General features: G+C 40.3%; 1 protein-coding gene across 6 annotated transcripts in view; it reads left to right on the forward strand.

Moving 5' to 3' along the window:
- The window catches only part of LOC130657482 (cation channel sperm-associated protein 1-like), a 127,101-nt gene that overhangs the window by 104,444 nt on the left and 4,534 nt on the right, over positions 1-18,123 (forward strand). For 5 of the 6 annotated variants that reach the window (XR_008985148.1, XM_057460467.1, XM_057460470.1 and 2 more), the window contains 2 exons: positions 769-868; positions 1,206-1,269. Coding sequence is in view for 5 of the 6 variants with exons in the window: in XM_057460467.1 (XP_057316450.1) it covers positions 769-868; positions 1,206-1,269 (164 nt within the window). In the remaining variant the exon portion in view is untranslated. Of the gene's footprint in view, positions 1-768; positions 870-1,205; positions 1,270-18,123 lie in introns of those variants that run through there. The other variant, XM_057460469.1, reaches the window with a different exon arrangement.

Below are 18,123 nucleotides of genomic sequence, written 5' to 3' on the forward strand. Positions count from 1 at the left end.
GACGATAAAAACGTGCTGAATTTGGGTATGTTTATAATTGTAATAGAACGAGGCACCATTTTCGGTTTTTGTATTCTCGCATGTTTCCCGTCGATAGCCCCTAAGGCATGGGGATAGCTCCATATTTCTTTGAATTTCTTAGAAATCTCAAGCCATTCAGCCTAAGAAGATGGAACTTTGAGATAATCAGAGGCCATTTTTTCTACGATAGCCTTGCAACAGCCTTTGACGATGTAAGATACGGCATTTAATGAGATCTTAAATTGATAGCTCAACGATTGCAAGGATTCGCCTATAGCAAAAAGCGTAGCATGAGTGCTAACCTCTCATCGTCTTTGATGGGTTCTGTTCCTTCAAGTCTCTCCTTGGGCTTCTTTGGTTATTTACTACTATCCTCGATTCTTTTATTATAATATTAAAATATCCCTTATTTGGTCTTCTTTTCACCCAATCTCGAGTTGGTCCTCGAGTAGGCTTTTCGTCGTCTGAATCAACGAGCTCACTCAACAAAACCAACAAAAATTTGCTAGCTAGTGGTTTCAAGTATCAAGGTTCAACTTTTTTTAGCATTAGCCTCAAAGAAAAAGAGATTGCCTAGGTGACGATTTCTATTCAAAATCAGGTACAATTAAAATTTTTGAAAAAAATGCCAATTATAATAAAATCAATGCTCATAATGTAGCGACTGTCCAGGAGCTACAAAGAAAATAAATTTGTTGCAGGGTTTTTATATGTAAATTATGTAAATTCAAATTATTTTTTTTTTAGTTTGTTTGTGGCTGTATTGGTTGATAATTTTCAAAGAACGTTGACAGCTGCAGAAGCTCGCAAGAAAGAGAAGAACAAACACAGAACTTTATTTGTTGCTGTGAGTTTGGTTTTCTTACGCCTTTTCTATGCACGAAAATAAAGAGAGAAAGGGTAAAACATTGACAAAATAGTTTATAATCCTGAATCCTACTCAGCATAATATTTACACTTAAATTCATTGCAATGGAAGAGAATTTTGATTAGCTAAAAGCCATTACATTAAATATTAAATCTTTTTTTTTTATTACTTCTTAAGAACATGTCAGCTTTTTGGATATGTTTCCTTTTTTGCGCATATCAAAACTTTACTCCACTTCTTAACGAATTAAATATGACTTGAAGTTGTTTTTAACATTTATCAACTAGAAGTAAAACATTTTCTTTTGACTGTGAAGGAAGAAAATGCTGATGACGATGGATCTGTGTCAATTTTTTCCAATCAAAATGAAGAAACCTCAGGTTTTGTATCCTTTAGTACTGTATTTTTAGTATTTTTTGGGATAGCTTCTTCGGTTTCTATTAATAGTGTTATTAATGAGGGTCCTGTGAAAGAGTCTCCTAGCTTCAGCACATCTAATTTATTATTTTTACCAATCGAAATTATCTATATTATAATACCTGTCTGTCTGTCTGTCTGTCTGTCTGTCTGTCTGTCTGTCTGTCTGTCTGTCTGTCTGTCTGTCTGTCTGTCTGTCTGTCTGTTTGTCTGTCTGTCTGTCTGTCTGTCTGTCTGTCTGTCTGTCTGTCTGTCTGTCTGTCTGTCTGTCTGTCTGTCTGTCTGTAAAAAAGGACAGGCGAACCCGTGGATTGTTCCACGGGCCACCGACTAGTATTTAATGGATCCCTATTGACTATTGAACATTTTATTTCATTTAAAAGTTTTAATCCTTTCAGTTTTCCAGAGAAAAATATGGTTATTTTGATCCAATATGTTTAACTGTAAATATCTCAAAAGTATTAGAGCTATGGTGATACTTTTACTTATACGTTAACGAACATATTTACACACAAAAAATATCGACATCACCTAGTCACGTGATCCCAAAACTGCAAACAAAATTCGAAAAAAAGCTTTTTCTACATTTAAAACATAAAAATGTATAAATCTTATTAGAAATCTTGTTAGAAATCATTCTACAAAAAATTGAGAAAAATGATAAAATATTGGATTCAAAATGGCAGATTTTTATCGGGCCAACTAAACCGACAATTTTCGACGAAGAATGTTTAATTAGAAGTATCTCAAAAATGTTGAGGTATAGTAATGAAACGTTCGTCCTTTATTACTTACAAGTTAAAAAAACATTTCGACTCAAAAAAAGTTTTTATGACATCACCATCTGGTCATGATGATCAAGAAACAACAAAAAAATTGTGAAATATTGGCTTTTTCGAAGTCGCAAATAAAGAATATATACGAAGATAAGGATATATAAAAATCGAAATTTCTCAACAAGGTAAGTACATACCATTAAAGAATTAGTATAGCTAATGTGATAGCATATTGGATTTAAAAGGACGCAAATTTCAATACAGTAAAATCAAAAATCTGCAAAACAAACAAAATAACAAATAATATATAACACAAAAAATAGGAAGAATGAAAATAAACAGGCAAATAAAAATAAATAAATTGTTTAGAAAATTCCATTCCATTTTGCTTTGGTTTTTTATTTGTGCCTTTTATCAGTTCACTTTCCTTTTGCATAGCAAACTCCGCATGTTTTTAAGGGCCTTTGGCAGCTCACCCCAGTAGTAGCAGGTTTAACGAGGGAAAATGTTTACCGTTCATAGTTACCGCCTCATGTGGATCATTATGTACAGACGTCTCGATTAAAATAACCAAGACATGACTTTTTCTAGATAATCCAAAACACGATTTTCCTAACAGTGACTTAATTCCTGATGGGAATTCATATCTGTTTGTGACAAAAGTGTAAAAGCTAGCTTACGATACCACTTTAGCTTTTATGGAGGGTATGCAGACCATGCAATTGTCAACTTTATCCACACCACCGATGTGGAAATTGTAATCCGCTACCACTGATGGTTTTAACACAGGATTATTTTCACGATCCTTTTTGCCAGTATCTACAATGCTGGCATTGTGACATGCTGATAATAAATACACAACTGCTTTTTGTTAATCTTATTTTTTACGGAATGGTATTTCGAGATCAGCATTAATGTGTAAATGTTGTCGGTAAAGTAATATTATTTTAATTCAAAGATCGTTCTATAAGCGCCGAAATCCTCTCAGATTGGAGTAGCTCGTCAAACTTGTCATCATAATACATACCCTTCCCACAGTAGACTAGGAAGTCTAAAGTTATCCCTTTACAACTACAGCCAGTGGTTGTTCTACCTCATTAGACTCTTGGAGAACTTCATCCCTTTGTAATGCAACAAGGAGGCGCGTACTACAACCAAAAAATATGTTTGTTTTTTTAATTTGTAAAATGGATGCAGGCTTTTTCGGGCAAAATTTGGACGCTGAATACAACAGGTTTAACCTGGGTTTTTTTATTATTGTTTTCAGAAGTACTTTTGGTGTTTTCTTTATCATCAAAGTCAAGGAATTGATCCACTGTCACTTATCTCCTATATCATATTCTGCATCACTATATTCAACCATTATAATATTATTAATTTCATTTAGCTATGTCAACGAACACATTTTTTGACCGTATTCGTTCAGTAGTAGTAGGGAGTGATTATAATCAGGTTTTCGCTCCTTCCACACCTTTACCCCCAAAAACCCCGCTTTCACCATTTCCACCACCACCTCCATCCCAAAACAAGTAAAAACTAAATCATATGCTGATAATAACACATAATAATATTAAATGCCAATAACCAACACATAATAATATTAAATGTAAGATACATGACGTCATCAACGCATGCGCAATAGCATATATGCTATTATACAGAATATGAGTAAAAATTATCATGACCACACCAAAAAAAATGCTGATTGAAATTAAAATCTACCTATAATAAAGATGAGTTGGTTTAAAAATGCAATCAGTAAAATATATAATATCGTGTCGGCACCAGTAGCGGCAACTAGCGAAGCCATCACTAAACAACTATACTGTTAGTTACTATTATAACAAGGCCAGGGATCAATTTTCAGGAACACCAACTCTCCACGATGAGGTTCAACGGGTCACCATCGAAAATGAATACCAAGGGATTGAGGACCTCAAACACATGTTTGGGAAAGAATCTAAGCATGCCACCAATACTGATGTAATTGAGGATATCCATAATATTTTTGATAATAACGCGGAAATGGTAGAAGGCGGAAACCGCATCAAAACATAGAGATTTAATAATAACCTTAACCAGCCATTGACGGAGGCCATTATGCGAAAAATCACACCACACGTAGACATGCGAGTAAAGGTAATATACTCATTTGGCTGCGATATTTACCGAGGTGGGGGCGACGTGGCAAATTACCACAAAACAAAGAGCTCCGGGTCACTATCAAGCATGGCTGAAATCGAGGCTTTTATCGATGAATGTGAGATGAAACGCCTCGATCTGGAAGATGCCGAATTTTGGACGAAAGCCTATTTGCCACCAGAAAGGACTATCGAGACCCAAGGAGCATATGAAGGCAAAATAATATTCAAGCACGTACAAGTCAAGATAATTTCTACGAGGGAGCCCCTACTTGGATGTGGCCCATTACCAGATTGGTTGCGCGGAAAAAGGTGCATTTATAGCTTTGACAAGACGGACGAGAGAACAGACAGCTTGTGCTTCTGGAGATGCCTAGCTGTTCATTACCGGGAAGAGCGAAAACAGTGGAAAAGTTCCTCACAAGGCCAGCTCTCAAATTAGCCCGCGAGTACTACGAGGACCATAATCTAAAGAGGGAGGATGTACGTGCTACGAGGCTCGTGGACTTGGAGAGCATCGCTAAAAGATTTGAAATTAATATATAAAATAAAATAATTCGAACCAAAGACAAACTCCGACAAGGCTCCATGACGTCTTGTCTATGGACAAGCCCAATACAAAAAAGACTTAGACACAATATTGGTATGCTGCAAGGTCATTGTTTCTATATCAAGAAGATGGATGTATTGACGCAGCATTGGGAATGCGAGGTTTGTACACAAAGATTTACCAGATCCGAATATCTCAAGGTATCAAGACCAAGATTATTTGCAGAGGTGAAAAGATCGAACGGATGCAGAGTAGGTCAGAGAGGGTATTCTATCCCGATAAGGGTTTCAGTTACGCGGCATGCCAATGGATTGAGGTCATGTCAGAGCAAACAGGTAGGCATATACACCACGCACTCTGTGGGCATGGGGGAGAACGTGTGATACGTGAGGGAAGTAAAGAGGTCTATAGGGTAGGTGGGTATGATCCTTAGACAAAAACAGTGTACAAATATCACGGCTGTAAATGGCATGGATGCCCATGTCAGCGAACCAACGCCAATAAAAATAACTTTAATCGTACCAAATTTAAAGAGGACCACATTCGGGGGCTGGGGTACAACCTGGTTACTACATGGGAGTGTGAAAACCCTCCAAAGGTTAAGAGGGTTTTCAAGAAAGAATTTCGAGCATATCCCCATTTCATCGTTTTTGATTTTGAGGCTCTCCTTGCACCATTACACCAGCAGCAAACGCCTGATTTGACATATATCTCCTAGCATATACCCGTCAGCATAGCAATACACGATAGTTTACAAGAACATCCTACCTTCATTCATGATGAAGATCCAAAGGTGCTTGTGCAAAATTTGTTGAGCAATTAGAGCAGAGACAGATCCGTATTGTCCAAGAAGTCAAACGTATATATCCCATGCCGGATGATTTCGATATGCTTCCGGAACAAACTCAAACTGCTTGGTACGAATGGGTAAATCAAGTGACGGTGATAGGTTTCAATAGCGGCAAGTACGATATCAACATGATAAAGCGGTATTTTGTCGAACGAATTGCGGATGATGATAATATCAAAGTTGCGAAAAGAGACAACGAATACATGTTTCTAACCACCTCGAGGTTCAAATTTATCGATATAAAAAATTTTCTGGCGCCAGGCTTGAGTTATGAAAAATGGTGCAAATCATTGGATCTCGAGAAGCTCGTGTTTCCATATGAATGGCTAACATGCTACGAAAAGTTGAAACTTGTGGGTCCAGTAGATCATGAGGCATTTTATAGCACTCTCAGTGGTAAAAACACCCTATCACCCGAAGATTACCAGGCTTTCCGGGATGAGTTTTTTAAAAGAGAATGCGTGACGATGCTGGATTGGTTAGCCGAGTACAATATGGCCGATGTAATACCATTTATCGAAGCTGTGGACAAAACCCGCAATACGTACTACGAGGATGAGATTGATATTTTGAAAGATGCAGTGAGCATTCCGGGTGTGTCTATGCGGTACGTTCTGAAAAAATCCTTGCGGTTGAACCCTGATATAAATCTTTATGCACCGGGTGATCCATGTAAGCATAAATGCGAGGCTCATTGTACCAAAGCCCGATGCGAGGATTGTAAACAGGTTCAAAAATCTTGTACATTATGTACAAAGAACGAGGCATATGAGCTCCTGCAAACTGGCATGGTAGGTGGCCCAGCTATCGTATTTTGCAGGTATCATGAAAGTAATGTTACGGGTGTAAGATCGCATATTTATACCGAGCCAAAAAAATGCAAGACTATACTCGGGTATGACGCCAATATACTCTACCCGAGCACCCTGCTGCAGGACTGCCCTTGTGGTAAGGAGAAGCTGGTAAAAATGGCAGACCCTGCTGAAAAAATAGATTAACTGGTGCGAGACATTCTCGCTATTCGGGTTTGCTCAAGTTGACATTGAAGTCCCTACTGAGTTGCACGACAAATTTAGCGAAATGTCACCGCTATTTGTGGTTAGAGAGATACCTGACAATCAAATCCCTAAGCATATGCACGAGTATTTAAACAAGACCGGACGAAAACGTATCCCGGCACCAGGAAGTTCCTAGGGGTTATGAGAGCCTCGAAGATCCTGCTTTGTACTGACCTGCTTAAGTGGTATCTTAATCATGGGTTGAGGATAACGGGTTGTTATCAAATACTCAAGTACTCAAGGGGTAAACCATTCGCTTGGTTCCCGGAAGAAATAGCGGATGCGCGGCGCCAAGCTGATAAAGACCCTGATAAGCGCATCGCTGGCGATACAGCAAAGCTGAAGGGCAACAGTTTTTACGGCAAAATGATAGAAGACCTGGCGAGACATAACAATACCACATTTACAAAGGATGAAAAGGTAGTAGATGCCGCTATGAGGAGCCCATACCTGGAGGATCTTGAAGAAATTGGAGACGCGTACGAAGTAAGACGGCTTAAACAAGGCGTTTCCATAAGTAGGGCGTACCAATGCGGGATATATGTATATCAATTAGCTAAATTGCGGATGCTCGAATTCTACTATAATTTTCTCGACAAATACGTAGATCGCCGAGATTTTGAGTATATTTACATGGATACGGATAGCGCGTATTTTGCAATCTCTGGAGATAATCTACGTGATGTTTTTCGTCCCGAATTACTCGAGCAGTACGATGAGGATGTTAAAAACTGGCTAGTCACCGATAAATATTCTTCGAGAACCGGAGGGTTATTTAAAGAAGAATTCATTGGTTCGAGAATGATTGGATTGACCTCCAAATGTTACTTCGTCGAAGGTAAAGATGGCACAAAATTCTCGTGTAAAGGCATGTCGAAAAGACAGAATGAGATGAGTCCAGGTATATGCTAGTATTAAACAGAGAGCTGGATACCGCTAAAAATGTGGAATTCCGCGTATATAACCAGGATATGGTCACATATCGGCAAAATAAGCTGGGTTTATCGGCCTTTTATGATAAACGGGTAGTGCTCGAGGATCTTATACATACAAAGCCCCTAGAGTAGTTCGCGTCCAATATTTTGTTATCGGCCATTAAAGTTTTATAACAAAAAAAAAAAATGCCTTGGAAAGAAGATTGCGAGCGATCCTTTTGTATGGGTAACTGTGATCACCCAGGGCGCTGGGTATGGGTTGAACCATCCAGTAAACCCGACAGTGCATAAATAAAAAACCAGTAGTACAGGCTGCTGCTGTTGTACCGTGGGACATACCACATGTCACGAGGCCTGGGATAGAAGTATTACGACCTATGCGCGCTAGTAAGCATTAAAGGTGTTGTGAGGCACCACAAAGCTGCAAATAAAAATGGAGTTATTACTACTGATCGCGGTGCTACTACCTGATACTTGCTTGTTTATATCGATACAGATCTTTAATAAACATGGCTCACAACTTAGCAGAAATATTTGACGATGTTGTAGATACAGCAGCAGAGGCTGTTGATCAACCTATAGACAAACGCCAAATCCTGAAAGACATCCGTAAGACCAAGCCACATCTTTTACCGAAAAAATGTAGCGAAGGTTTCCTGGACAAAGCATCAGATGAAACAATCGATAAAATTCATGCTGAGTACATCCAACGAGAGCTGCAGGTAAAGGGAGAAACGACAGCACGAGCCATCAGCACTCACGCGATTGGGTTATATAGCAAAACCATAAGCAATTTTGTACCCATCGATGATGTCGATGCTCTCCGTAAGGATGTAGAAAATGATTTGATAATCAAAGAATCTATGACCGATCTTGGAATTGTCGTTTACACAGCATTTGGTAAATTCCTCGCGCCTTTGCTCGTTGCGGCGCACACGATAAATCATACAAAAATTGTCTAAACAGGGTTTCCCCGAATCCGAGGAACCGATGAATGATACAAGCTCTCCATCATAAAAATGGAAGTGATTTTGTAACTCCAAAGAGTTATAAAAAATGAGTGAAGAACCTAATCAAGTAATTACCAAGAAGAATGAAGGTCGTGTGCAGCCGGAAAACGACTTGCTGAATGGAATCGCAGGAACAAGGCTGACTTGAAGAAGAACATGAGCAAAAGTACTTCACAGGATGGTCAAGAACCTGCCGCAGGTACCTCCAAGTCCATGGGAAGTGGTGTAATATACATTGGTGGAGGCCTTATTATCCTCGCATGTATCGGAGGTGCCTACTATTTTTTCCGTAAGAGACCCGCGAGTACCCAGCAGCCTGCACAAGCGGTTCAGCAAAAATCTTCAAAACCTCAAGCTAAGCCAGATATTGATATTTTTCATATGCAATGAGCCCTATAATAAAGCATGAGCACTAAAGAATATCAGAAAGAGATTTTTTATGGGAGTCCGTCAGACTAGTGTCATATACTATCCTACTAGCGCTGGGTGCTAAAAAAGCATTGGGTGTTTCTCGACCAGGTGCGAAAATGGATCTAGAGAACGGTGTTAAATTGGCAGGATATATAACAGGAGCGATCCTATTCGATGACTATGCCATTAAACAAGGCTGGTATAAACGATCAATGATGCCAAAATAAAAATCAAAGGGTAACCGCTTTATCACAGAATAGGTGCCCACAGGTTCATATTTGTTAATAACAAACATGAATGTTGTTAAAGATCCATGCACTACAATTTTCACCGGCCCAACGGGCTGCGGGAAAACTCAGTGTGTATTGAACCTCCTGGAGAGTGAGTACAAGGGACATTTCAACAATATCGTGGTTTTATGTCCTACTCTTCGGTGGAACACCACTTACTTGGATAGACCATCGCTTTGGAAAGACCCCTATGTATTTTTAATAGAACCCGGTGATCAGTTGTTCGAATGGATAAACAAATTTTCAAACCTTCTGGCCGGCGAAGACACGCTTTTTATATTTCATGATATCATCGCTAATAAATCTCCTGACAAAAAAAGGCAATCATTACTTGAGCTCTCAATATCTGGTAGACATCGTCGGCACAGCCTCTGGCTCCTAACTCAGAGTTATACCGCTTTGCCTAAAAATTTGAGACGTCAAAAGAAGCAGCTGTTTATGTGGTACCCTAGTGAACGATCTGATATGAAGCTGATCGATGAAGAAACCAACCTGATAGACGATTGGAACACCATCAAAAATCAACTGAAAGGATCTAAGCACGCGTGCTTGTATATTAGATTGAAACACCCCAGGACTTGGACTGTTCTAGAATAAATGTCATATGAATTGATAAAACAACAGCTGAGGTATTGCTATGAGGAGATGGATCGCATACCCTACCTTGAATCTCAATTAGAGGCTCTTGACGAAGAGCTTCGTGATGTTCTGGAGAGAGAAAGAATCCAGAGGAACATGTATTTTTTCGGATTCATTTCTTGGGTATTGCTAATATTGCAGAGTCATATCGAGATATTCCAATCATTTCACGTAATGAAATAGGGTTGGTTTCAAACCAACCCCTTGGAAAACCTAAAAATCCTCATGATGCCTTCATGACATTGAATGCTGCTCTTGAGATTTGTGCGCGTTCAAGAAAACCAAGGGCTATTGAGGTCATGAAATATTTGGCGCTAAAAGGTATTGAAAATTAGAGGAGGCCATTGAGCAGAGGGATATGGCTATGGCGATGCTTAACGATGATCTTCAGGAAAGAGAGAAGCAGCTCGATCTAAGAAAATTGGAAATTGCGGGACTTCGTCAGAGATACGTACCACATGCCAATGATGCGGGCAAGGATAATGTGATCATGATTTTTCACAAACATACTACACCGGAAGACGATAAGTACCACCATCTTCCGTATTACTGCGCCCGCGTACAAAGACGTGGTATTTTTAAGAAAAGGAGGTGGATCAGGCTTCAATTTCATGATTCGGAAGAAATTGTTGTTATTGATAATGCAAATGGGATGCATGCCTTCAATCGATTTGAAAAAGAAGGTCATATGCAGCGATATATATGCCATTTAGGTGATCCAGCATTAGAAGATTAGAGACGCCTGGTTTTGTGTGTTATTAACACACAAAATCGAGAATTTCTCACCATCTTTCACATGCTCGTGAGGTACCTCAACATCCTCTGATATTAGCATTAATTCCTCTGACACGAAACTCCGATCAGGCCCATCTGTCAAGTAGTATAACAATCTCGTACCAGTTACGATACGGTCGAGCCTGTATGTTTTCTTACTCCACCAGGCATCAGTAGCGCGGCGTCTTACATCGTTGTGCGGGTTGAAGCAAGTACAAATAGAGCCCGTCTTCAGGTAATAGGCTTTGCTCAGGATACTCATCGCTTTTCGCGAGTGGTACATAATCAAGCTTCACGGCCTTGCTCGGCTTCAGAGCAATCATCGCGGTCTTGGTGTTGTTCATTTTTTTTATAATAGTGTACAGGTGTTTGACCCATGTGGTACTAGTTTCATCAGAAGCCAATTCCTGCGCATCTTCAGGCTTGAAGAGCTTTTGTGCGAGCACCTTGTTGTAGCTTTCGACAAATGCCGTGAAAGTATGATGGTATTTGGTAGTTGCCCGATTGATTTCCACACCTTTACCTTCCAGCAACTTCGTCACGTCCGATTTGAATTCGCTACCTTGGTCGCATTGGATGGCGGAGAGGTCCGGCCTTGTAAATATCCTTGAGCATCTCCGCAACTTTCTGGCTTTTTTTCGTTCTCAGGGGTCTCGCCACCTTGTATCATGAGGCGACATAGATGCCTGTTAGTATATATTTGTACGTATTTCCATACACTGTATCATGAGGCATATAGAGTAAGTCAAATTGATGGATCTCATTAGGTCTCGTAACATTGAAATGGGGATAATTGATCCGCTTGGGGCCTTTGATATGCCTTAACCAGAGCAACTGACGACTAAGCCAATGTATAATTTTCTTTTTTGATAGACCAGATTTTTCAGTTAGTAATTTGATGGCTTTTCGTCCAGTCCATAGATTTTCTGGTTGGTAATATATACTGCTTAATTTTTTCGCTTCTTCTGGAGTAACAACATGCTTTGCTTTTGACATATTTTTCTGTGATGACCGCCTTATTAACAGTCACGAGTCATATGTTTTCTTTTTAGAAGAGCTGAGATAAGAATATTTTAACCGGAATGAGTCAGCAAGGGGGCTTGACTACACTCAGTCTTGTCTTTGGAGAGTGACGACTCCACTTATTACCCCAGTCAAAAGTAAAACAAAATCAAATAAAAATTAAGTTTGCAAGGGGGTTTGATCATACTAGGTCTTGTCTTTGGAGAGTGACGACTCCACTTATTACCTGAGTTAAAAACAAAGAATAGCACAGTTGAACAGAAAGTGGTCAAAATTTTAGGAAGATAGGGATGTCTAGTTTCTGCTGATGACCGTCCGCGGACCTCTTCGAGGTGACCCAGCTAGACATCCGGGGTACTTAGGTTCAGAAATATGGGTCGAAACCTACCTGCCCTTAGTTAAAGTTCTGTTCATCTTTTCAAATGTGTTGTGTCCTTTTTATTTTTTTATATATTTTTTTAATTAATTTCTTGTAAAAAGGGAGAATTGTGCTTTTTGAGGCATGTTCTCTAGAGGAGTACAACCTCTAGCTTATTTCCAAAGACCTAACAGGTTGAGTTCATCATTGCGGTGGCTTGCCACCTCTTTGTAAATTATTTTCTTTCTTACATATCGAAAATGTTATTACATTATTGTACGCTACGAACCCCAAAAGGGCTAATGAGCCAAGAATGAACGTCAGCTCCCCGTCTTGTTGAGGCTTCGATGGGACATAAAAACCGGATAATTTTGGAGCTGTCTTAATTGTCACGATGAAATACTCCCTCATTCCTTCATCCAATTCCTTGAGACTTTGACCCGCTTGCCTTTGTTCTTCACATCGTCTATTATATTCATCAATATTCCTTTGACGATCCCGGACCCATTGAGCCTGTGCTGCTTGTAATTTCTCGACCGCGATATCATGACGTCTCCGCTCCTTTTCCCAATGACCCGAGAGTTTGCTGAAGAGGAAATTTGAACCGCTAAATGCTAATGCGTTTATAGCAGCGCCCGCTACGAGGACGCCGATTGTTGCCATGTTTATTTTGTAGGTCTTGGATCTACAAAAAACAAATTTTGCTGCTTTTAATATTCTACTGAATGGAACCTGCCAACTAAAATATTCAATTGCGCATCTTGGAGCAAGTACACGTAGCATCTAATATCACCTGCACCGTCGGCCTTCTTACTGATGTGGAGTGTAATACCGTCGCTAAGCCTCTGTAGACGTCGCCCAGAACCATATAAGCTGTGATCAGGTGTTGATCTGAAATCAATGAATAATGCTTACCTTTCAGTAAAAAACTGTCCAATGGTTACTATGGAATCGTGGGATCCTATGAGTTCGGCGACTTGTTCCATATGATCCTTAGGCACCATGGCATGTGAATAGAGCTGATTGGGCTCACCCTGTATGACATACTTACCGACGATATGCCAGGATTATAAAATTTTTCATTGTTACCAGCATATGCCTTAACCACTGCAGGGTCCTGGAATAAAAGGAGGACTCCCTTTAAGCTCTTGGCTGGAGTGTCAATTTGCAAGTTTTAACTTGTATCAGCCTTTTTCATCGTTATAACCTTGCTGCGGAGAACACGTTCATATGGTAGGGCAAGCCTCGAGTATCTGGACATCTCTCGTGTCAACGAGAACATGGAGCCAAGAGGTATGCAGAACGTGTTACCGTAGGCCTCAGCAATAGCCTTTTCCTCGTTGTTACCAACATGATCGCTGGCCTTGACCTGGAGGCTCCGAATCGTTCCATCGTTCGGGTTGAACAGGACAACAGCAGGGAGGTGCGCGTAGGCGATTGGATGTTGGACTTGGGGAACAGAATTTACAGGAAACCGTCGACGATCTTTATGCTAAACTTAGCGAGCATTTAGGATTAAGGCTGTCAACCGATAAAAATTATCATTATTTTAGGGTCGATGAAGGTAAAAAGCTTGTTTTTAAGGCGGTTACGCTGGGTGAACGGGACTATAAAGAGATATTGCTTACGACTACGATCGGTGAGTTAAGAGCTATTACATCTATAGAGACGGCCTTAGGGACCTACGCGTCTGAAGGCCTTAGGTTTTACCGACTATGTTACACCAAACAAAGGCAAAGCAATGGCTCAAATGGCTCACTCCTGAATGATATTGATACTGCCGCTACTAGAGAATGTTCTAGATGAAATGAAGAGCCTTATGGAGGATACTTCCTTTACCGAAGCCTTAGACGAACGTGAAAGAAGGGGGTTTAACCGCGATCTTCAGACTCTCAGCGGTAAACTGAAGAGGTTACAGTCAAAGAAAGCTACACCAGGTGTATCCGAGGAGCAACAAAAAATTTGGGATAAGGATATCCACAATCAGCTTAAAGCGATTAAGAAGACCCTCATGAAAATAGCTGGAGATGACACATCGCTAAGGGAGAAGCTGACTATTCTCTTCAAAGAGCAAGGGATAACTATAGCGAGCATCGTTTCTGCTGTTGGTCTGCTGGTCTCTACCATCGTGCTTGCCGTCACTGGAGGAAGTGCAGGCGCCGTAGGAAGTACAGGAGGAGGTGGTGGTAGCAAAGGGTTTGTGAGAAAGCAGCTGGAGAGACTGGGAAAATTCCTAAAGTATCTAGCAGGCAAGGCTGGGGCCGCATTACCAGGGATCATTGGCAGCGTGGTGTCGTTCTTTTTCAGAGTTGCAGCGAGGGTTGTCGAAAATGTAGCGAAGCAGTTGTATATGGCCTTGGCTGCCGCCGTGGGTATTGTTGTTGCGTATGTAAGTAACAGGAGGAGTAAGAATCGATGAAGAGTGTAGTATGTTGTTCAACACATTAGACCTATTTCTTCATCCAGATGAAAGCAAGGATAAGTCCTACTCCTACCATAACCAACGTGGCTTTGGTATCCTCGTGAACAGCAGCTTCCTCGGAGGATGGTGGAGGGAGGGGTATATCATGTACCTGCTTCCTTGCTATGGGATTGGCAACAGCGGAGCGTTAATATTGGGATTGATACCTATCTTGAAATGGTCCGGACTGATCTGGATCTTGTTGTTAAAACCTTGCACATTTCCGATCCTCAGTGACATATCGCTTGGGATCATGTAGACGCCATGGGCAACACTATAGTCTACCTTGCTTCTTGCATATCTGAGTACGTTCTCGAATTCACTAATTTCTCTACCTGTATTTGTAGGTCTAATCACCAGCTGTTCAAAGGTCGTCAAGTAAAGCCGTTGGGCATCGATAGAACTGCCTTGATTACCAATAATTCCTGATCGCGCATTGGCTTGGGACTCCAAAATCAAATACGCGTAGCATCGTACACTTTGCGATAACTTTTCAATGCCAATACGTGTAAGACCCTGACTATTTTCGATTACCCACCTACTCCATGAATTTTCATTAAAATATGAAGGCCCACTGCCAGGAAAATCTTTACGTTTGGCTTGCCACGAACTGAAAATACTCTCATTTTTCCATTCTTGCTCACTGCCAGATACTCCAAATTCACGTGTCAATGCGTGAAGCTTTTGATTATTGAATAGGTTATTCAAGATATTGAAGCGGGAAGAGCCACGCAACGATACCTCTAGTATTTTTCGAATTTGGAAATAGACATGGAACCTATACACAGAGCGAACAAGGGGTAATGGAGGCGTTAGATGTTGCATGCTGATACCACAAGGCGATGTTGCAGCGAATACAGAGAAATTCAACTGCGTAGACCAGAGTTTGAAAGGGTGAGTCCTGTATTCATCGACCGGAGGGTTAGCATGGAAAACATAGTCCACAAAGATATCGGGAAACCTTACTTTAAATGACGAGCCCTTCGCGTCTATTACTATATCTTGTACCGTGAGATCTTCACCTCTTAGCTGCTCCAGGTATTTCCCATGGCTAGTGGTATATTTTGCTTTTGAATTATATGAATATGTTAATTGTTTCTTAAAGAAAGATGCGACAGTTATATATAAACGACATATCTAAGCCGATAGTCTTTGACCAATATATGACTGAGGATACCAGGATCGCTCTTAAATCTATTACTATTAGACCCAGGTGGGTGAATCTTTATAAAAAGAGTGAATTCAATATCTATAAAGCGGGTGCCAAGATAAGTGACGGGACGTTTAATGTAGGGCCATTGGAAGTCACAATCTCTATCGAGCTGGGCTTGTATAGAATCGAGGATCTCTCGTCTATTGTCAAAAACCAAGCAGGGGATAGGATAGAGCTATTTGTACTCTGGAACGGCGTGTGTAGGATTAGGGTTAATAAAGGGTATGTTGTGATAATTGATCAACCGCTGCAGGACCTTATGGGGTATGCTTTTAATAACAAGGTACTATTTTCAGCGGGTGACTACGACAGCAAGTACAATACTGACATTCATCAGCGGCTGAGAATTGTATGCCCCCAGATGGATAAAGATTACTGTCTTTTAAATGGTAAGAAATCCAATAAAATAGCAAAACTCCCTATCAAAGAGCTTACTGCTTGGGGGGATATGCTTACCTGGAATTTTAATAACCCTGTTTACCTCCCCATTAAGGGTTCAACAGACAGGTTAGATTTCATGCTCATAAACGAATATCAAGACGAAAAGAACCCTTTTGCGTCAATAACAATGCATTTGCTTATAGAATAAATGACTGATATTATGAAATTATATCCGAACTTACCACCGAGTGCACCTGATCAAGAAAATGAGGGGCAGACATACAGGTTAAAAAAGATTGAAGAGATCGAGGCTTTCTTCCGGGGTGAGATTAAAGATCGGGATAAGCTCGCTAAAAAGTTTAAAATGCATGGAACATGAATTAGATATTGCGATCACGGATTGTTGAGTATCTCCGTGATAACCTTAAGTGTCGGTATTGGAGCATTATTATCAGGATTGGGAGCTCCCCTGAGCGTGGCCATGGGAGGCATCACAATAGCCGTAGGACTTGGTCAGGCAGGTTTAAGGAACGCTGGGAAAAAGCTGGATGCAAAATCCAAGAAGCATGAATCAATACGATTATTGAGACTAAGCTTAGTAGTATAGTTGATCTCATTATCAGGGCTATTGAAAATGGTGTGATATCCGATTATGAGTTTAGCCTTATTATGCAGGAGAAGCAAAAATATATGGTGCTAAAGGAGCAGACACGTCAGAGGACTAAGAAGGCTGTGACAATGATCAACGATAAGGAGCGCGTGGAATTGTTGGCACAGAGAAGACAGGAGGCGAGAGCAGAACTGTTAAAAAACTTGCAGTCTGCGCAGTATGTAAGCGCTACCTAGACGAACCGCCAGCGTATTCATAAAAAATAATGTATTGTTAATACATTATTTTTTTTTTTCAAATCGTTCATCTTTAATGAAGCCACTCTATTCAGTGATGAATCGATGGCCTTTCGATTGGTTTTCTATTGCCCATATGGGCTGCATATTGGTATAATGTAAACGCGCGAGCTGCACCTCCCTATTGGGTGGAGCGCTATTTTCTTTTTATTTAACCGGCACCTTTTGATCAAATTCCCACTGCCCTCTATTGCTCCAACACATACTGTCTTTGAATTGCTTTTGGATATGACCGATAAATGTACAGATGCCACACCCCAGGTACTCTGTGGATCTCTGTGTCATATCTTAGGGCACTGTTAATCCTACTTAGAATAAGATTATGCATATATGCAGGGAAATCACATTCTTTACAAGACCCTGATATTTTTTATGATGGCATTTGTTTCGCTCCATCGACGCCTTTACAATATCAAGGCATTTGATACATTGTTTGGTCCATTGCCCATTGCGCCTGTTAATTCTGAAATATTCAAAAGATAACACCTTTTGCATTGTGAACATTTCTTGATTTGCTCCATATTTTTTGTTACATTTTGTGAGATACATCTTACAAAATGTAACAAAATACCATACCCACAACTTCACTGGTATCTTTATCGATCATAAAATCACCGTCATAGATTATATTTCGCTTTTGTTTTGTCTCGAGACCTCTGATGTACTCATCCAATATTTTTATGGCCGCGATATCCGAGCATGGCTTGCAGTATGGACCATCGGTCTGTGTTGCAATATCTTTATATTTTACCTTATAAATCGCAGCGGGAAGATTAGCTCTTTTGAGGGTTGAATAACCAACGACTTTGCCTCTCTTTTCGAATCATTCATGTTTAATACACTACAACGAATGGTTCCTCGTCATCTGAATCAAGGTGTCGTGTCCTTAGGGTTACAGGTACCGGCTTGTACTTGCACTCTTCGAGTAGGACCTTCGAGTAGGATTTTTAGTATACAGATACAATAACATGGCTGTCGCATAGGTACTGGAAGATCGTAGAAATACGTGTTTATTTTACCATCCCATTCTTTAATTTTTGT

Source organism: Hydractinia symbiolongicarpus, chromosome 9 (assembly GCF_029227915.1).
Source record: "Hydractinia symbiolongicarpus strain clone_291-10 chromosome 9, HSymV2.1, whole genome shotgun sequence".
Lineage (NCBI taxonomy): Eukaryota > Metazoa > Cnidaria > Hydrozoa > Anthoathecata > Hydractiniidae > Hydractinia > Hydractinia symbiolongicarpus.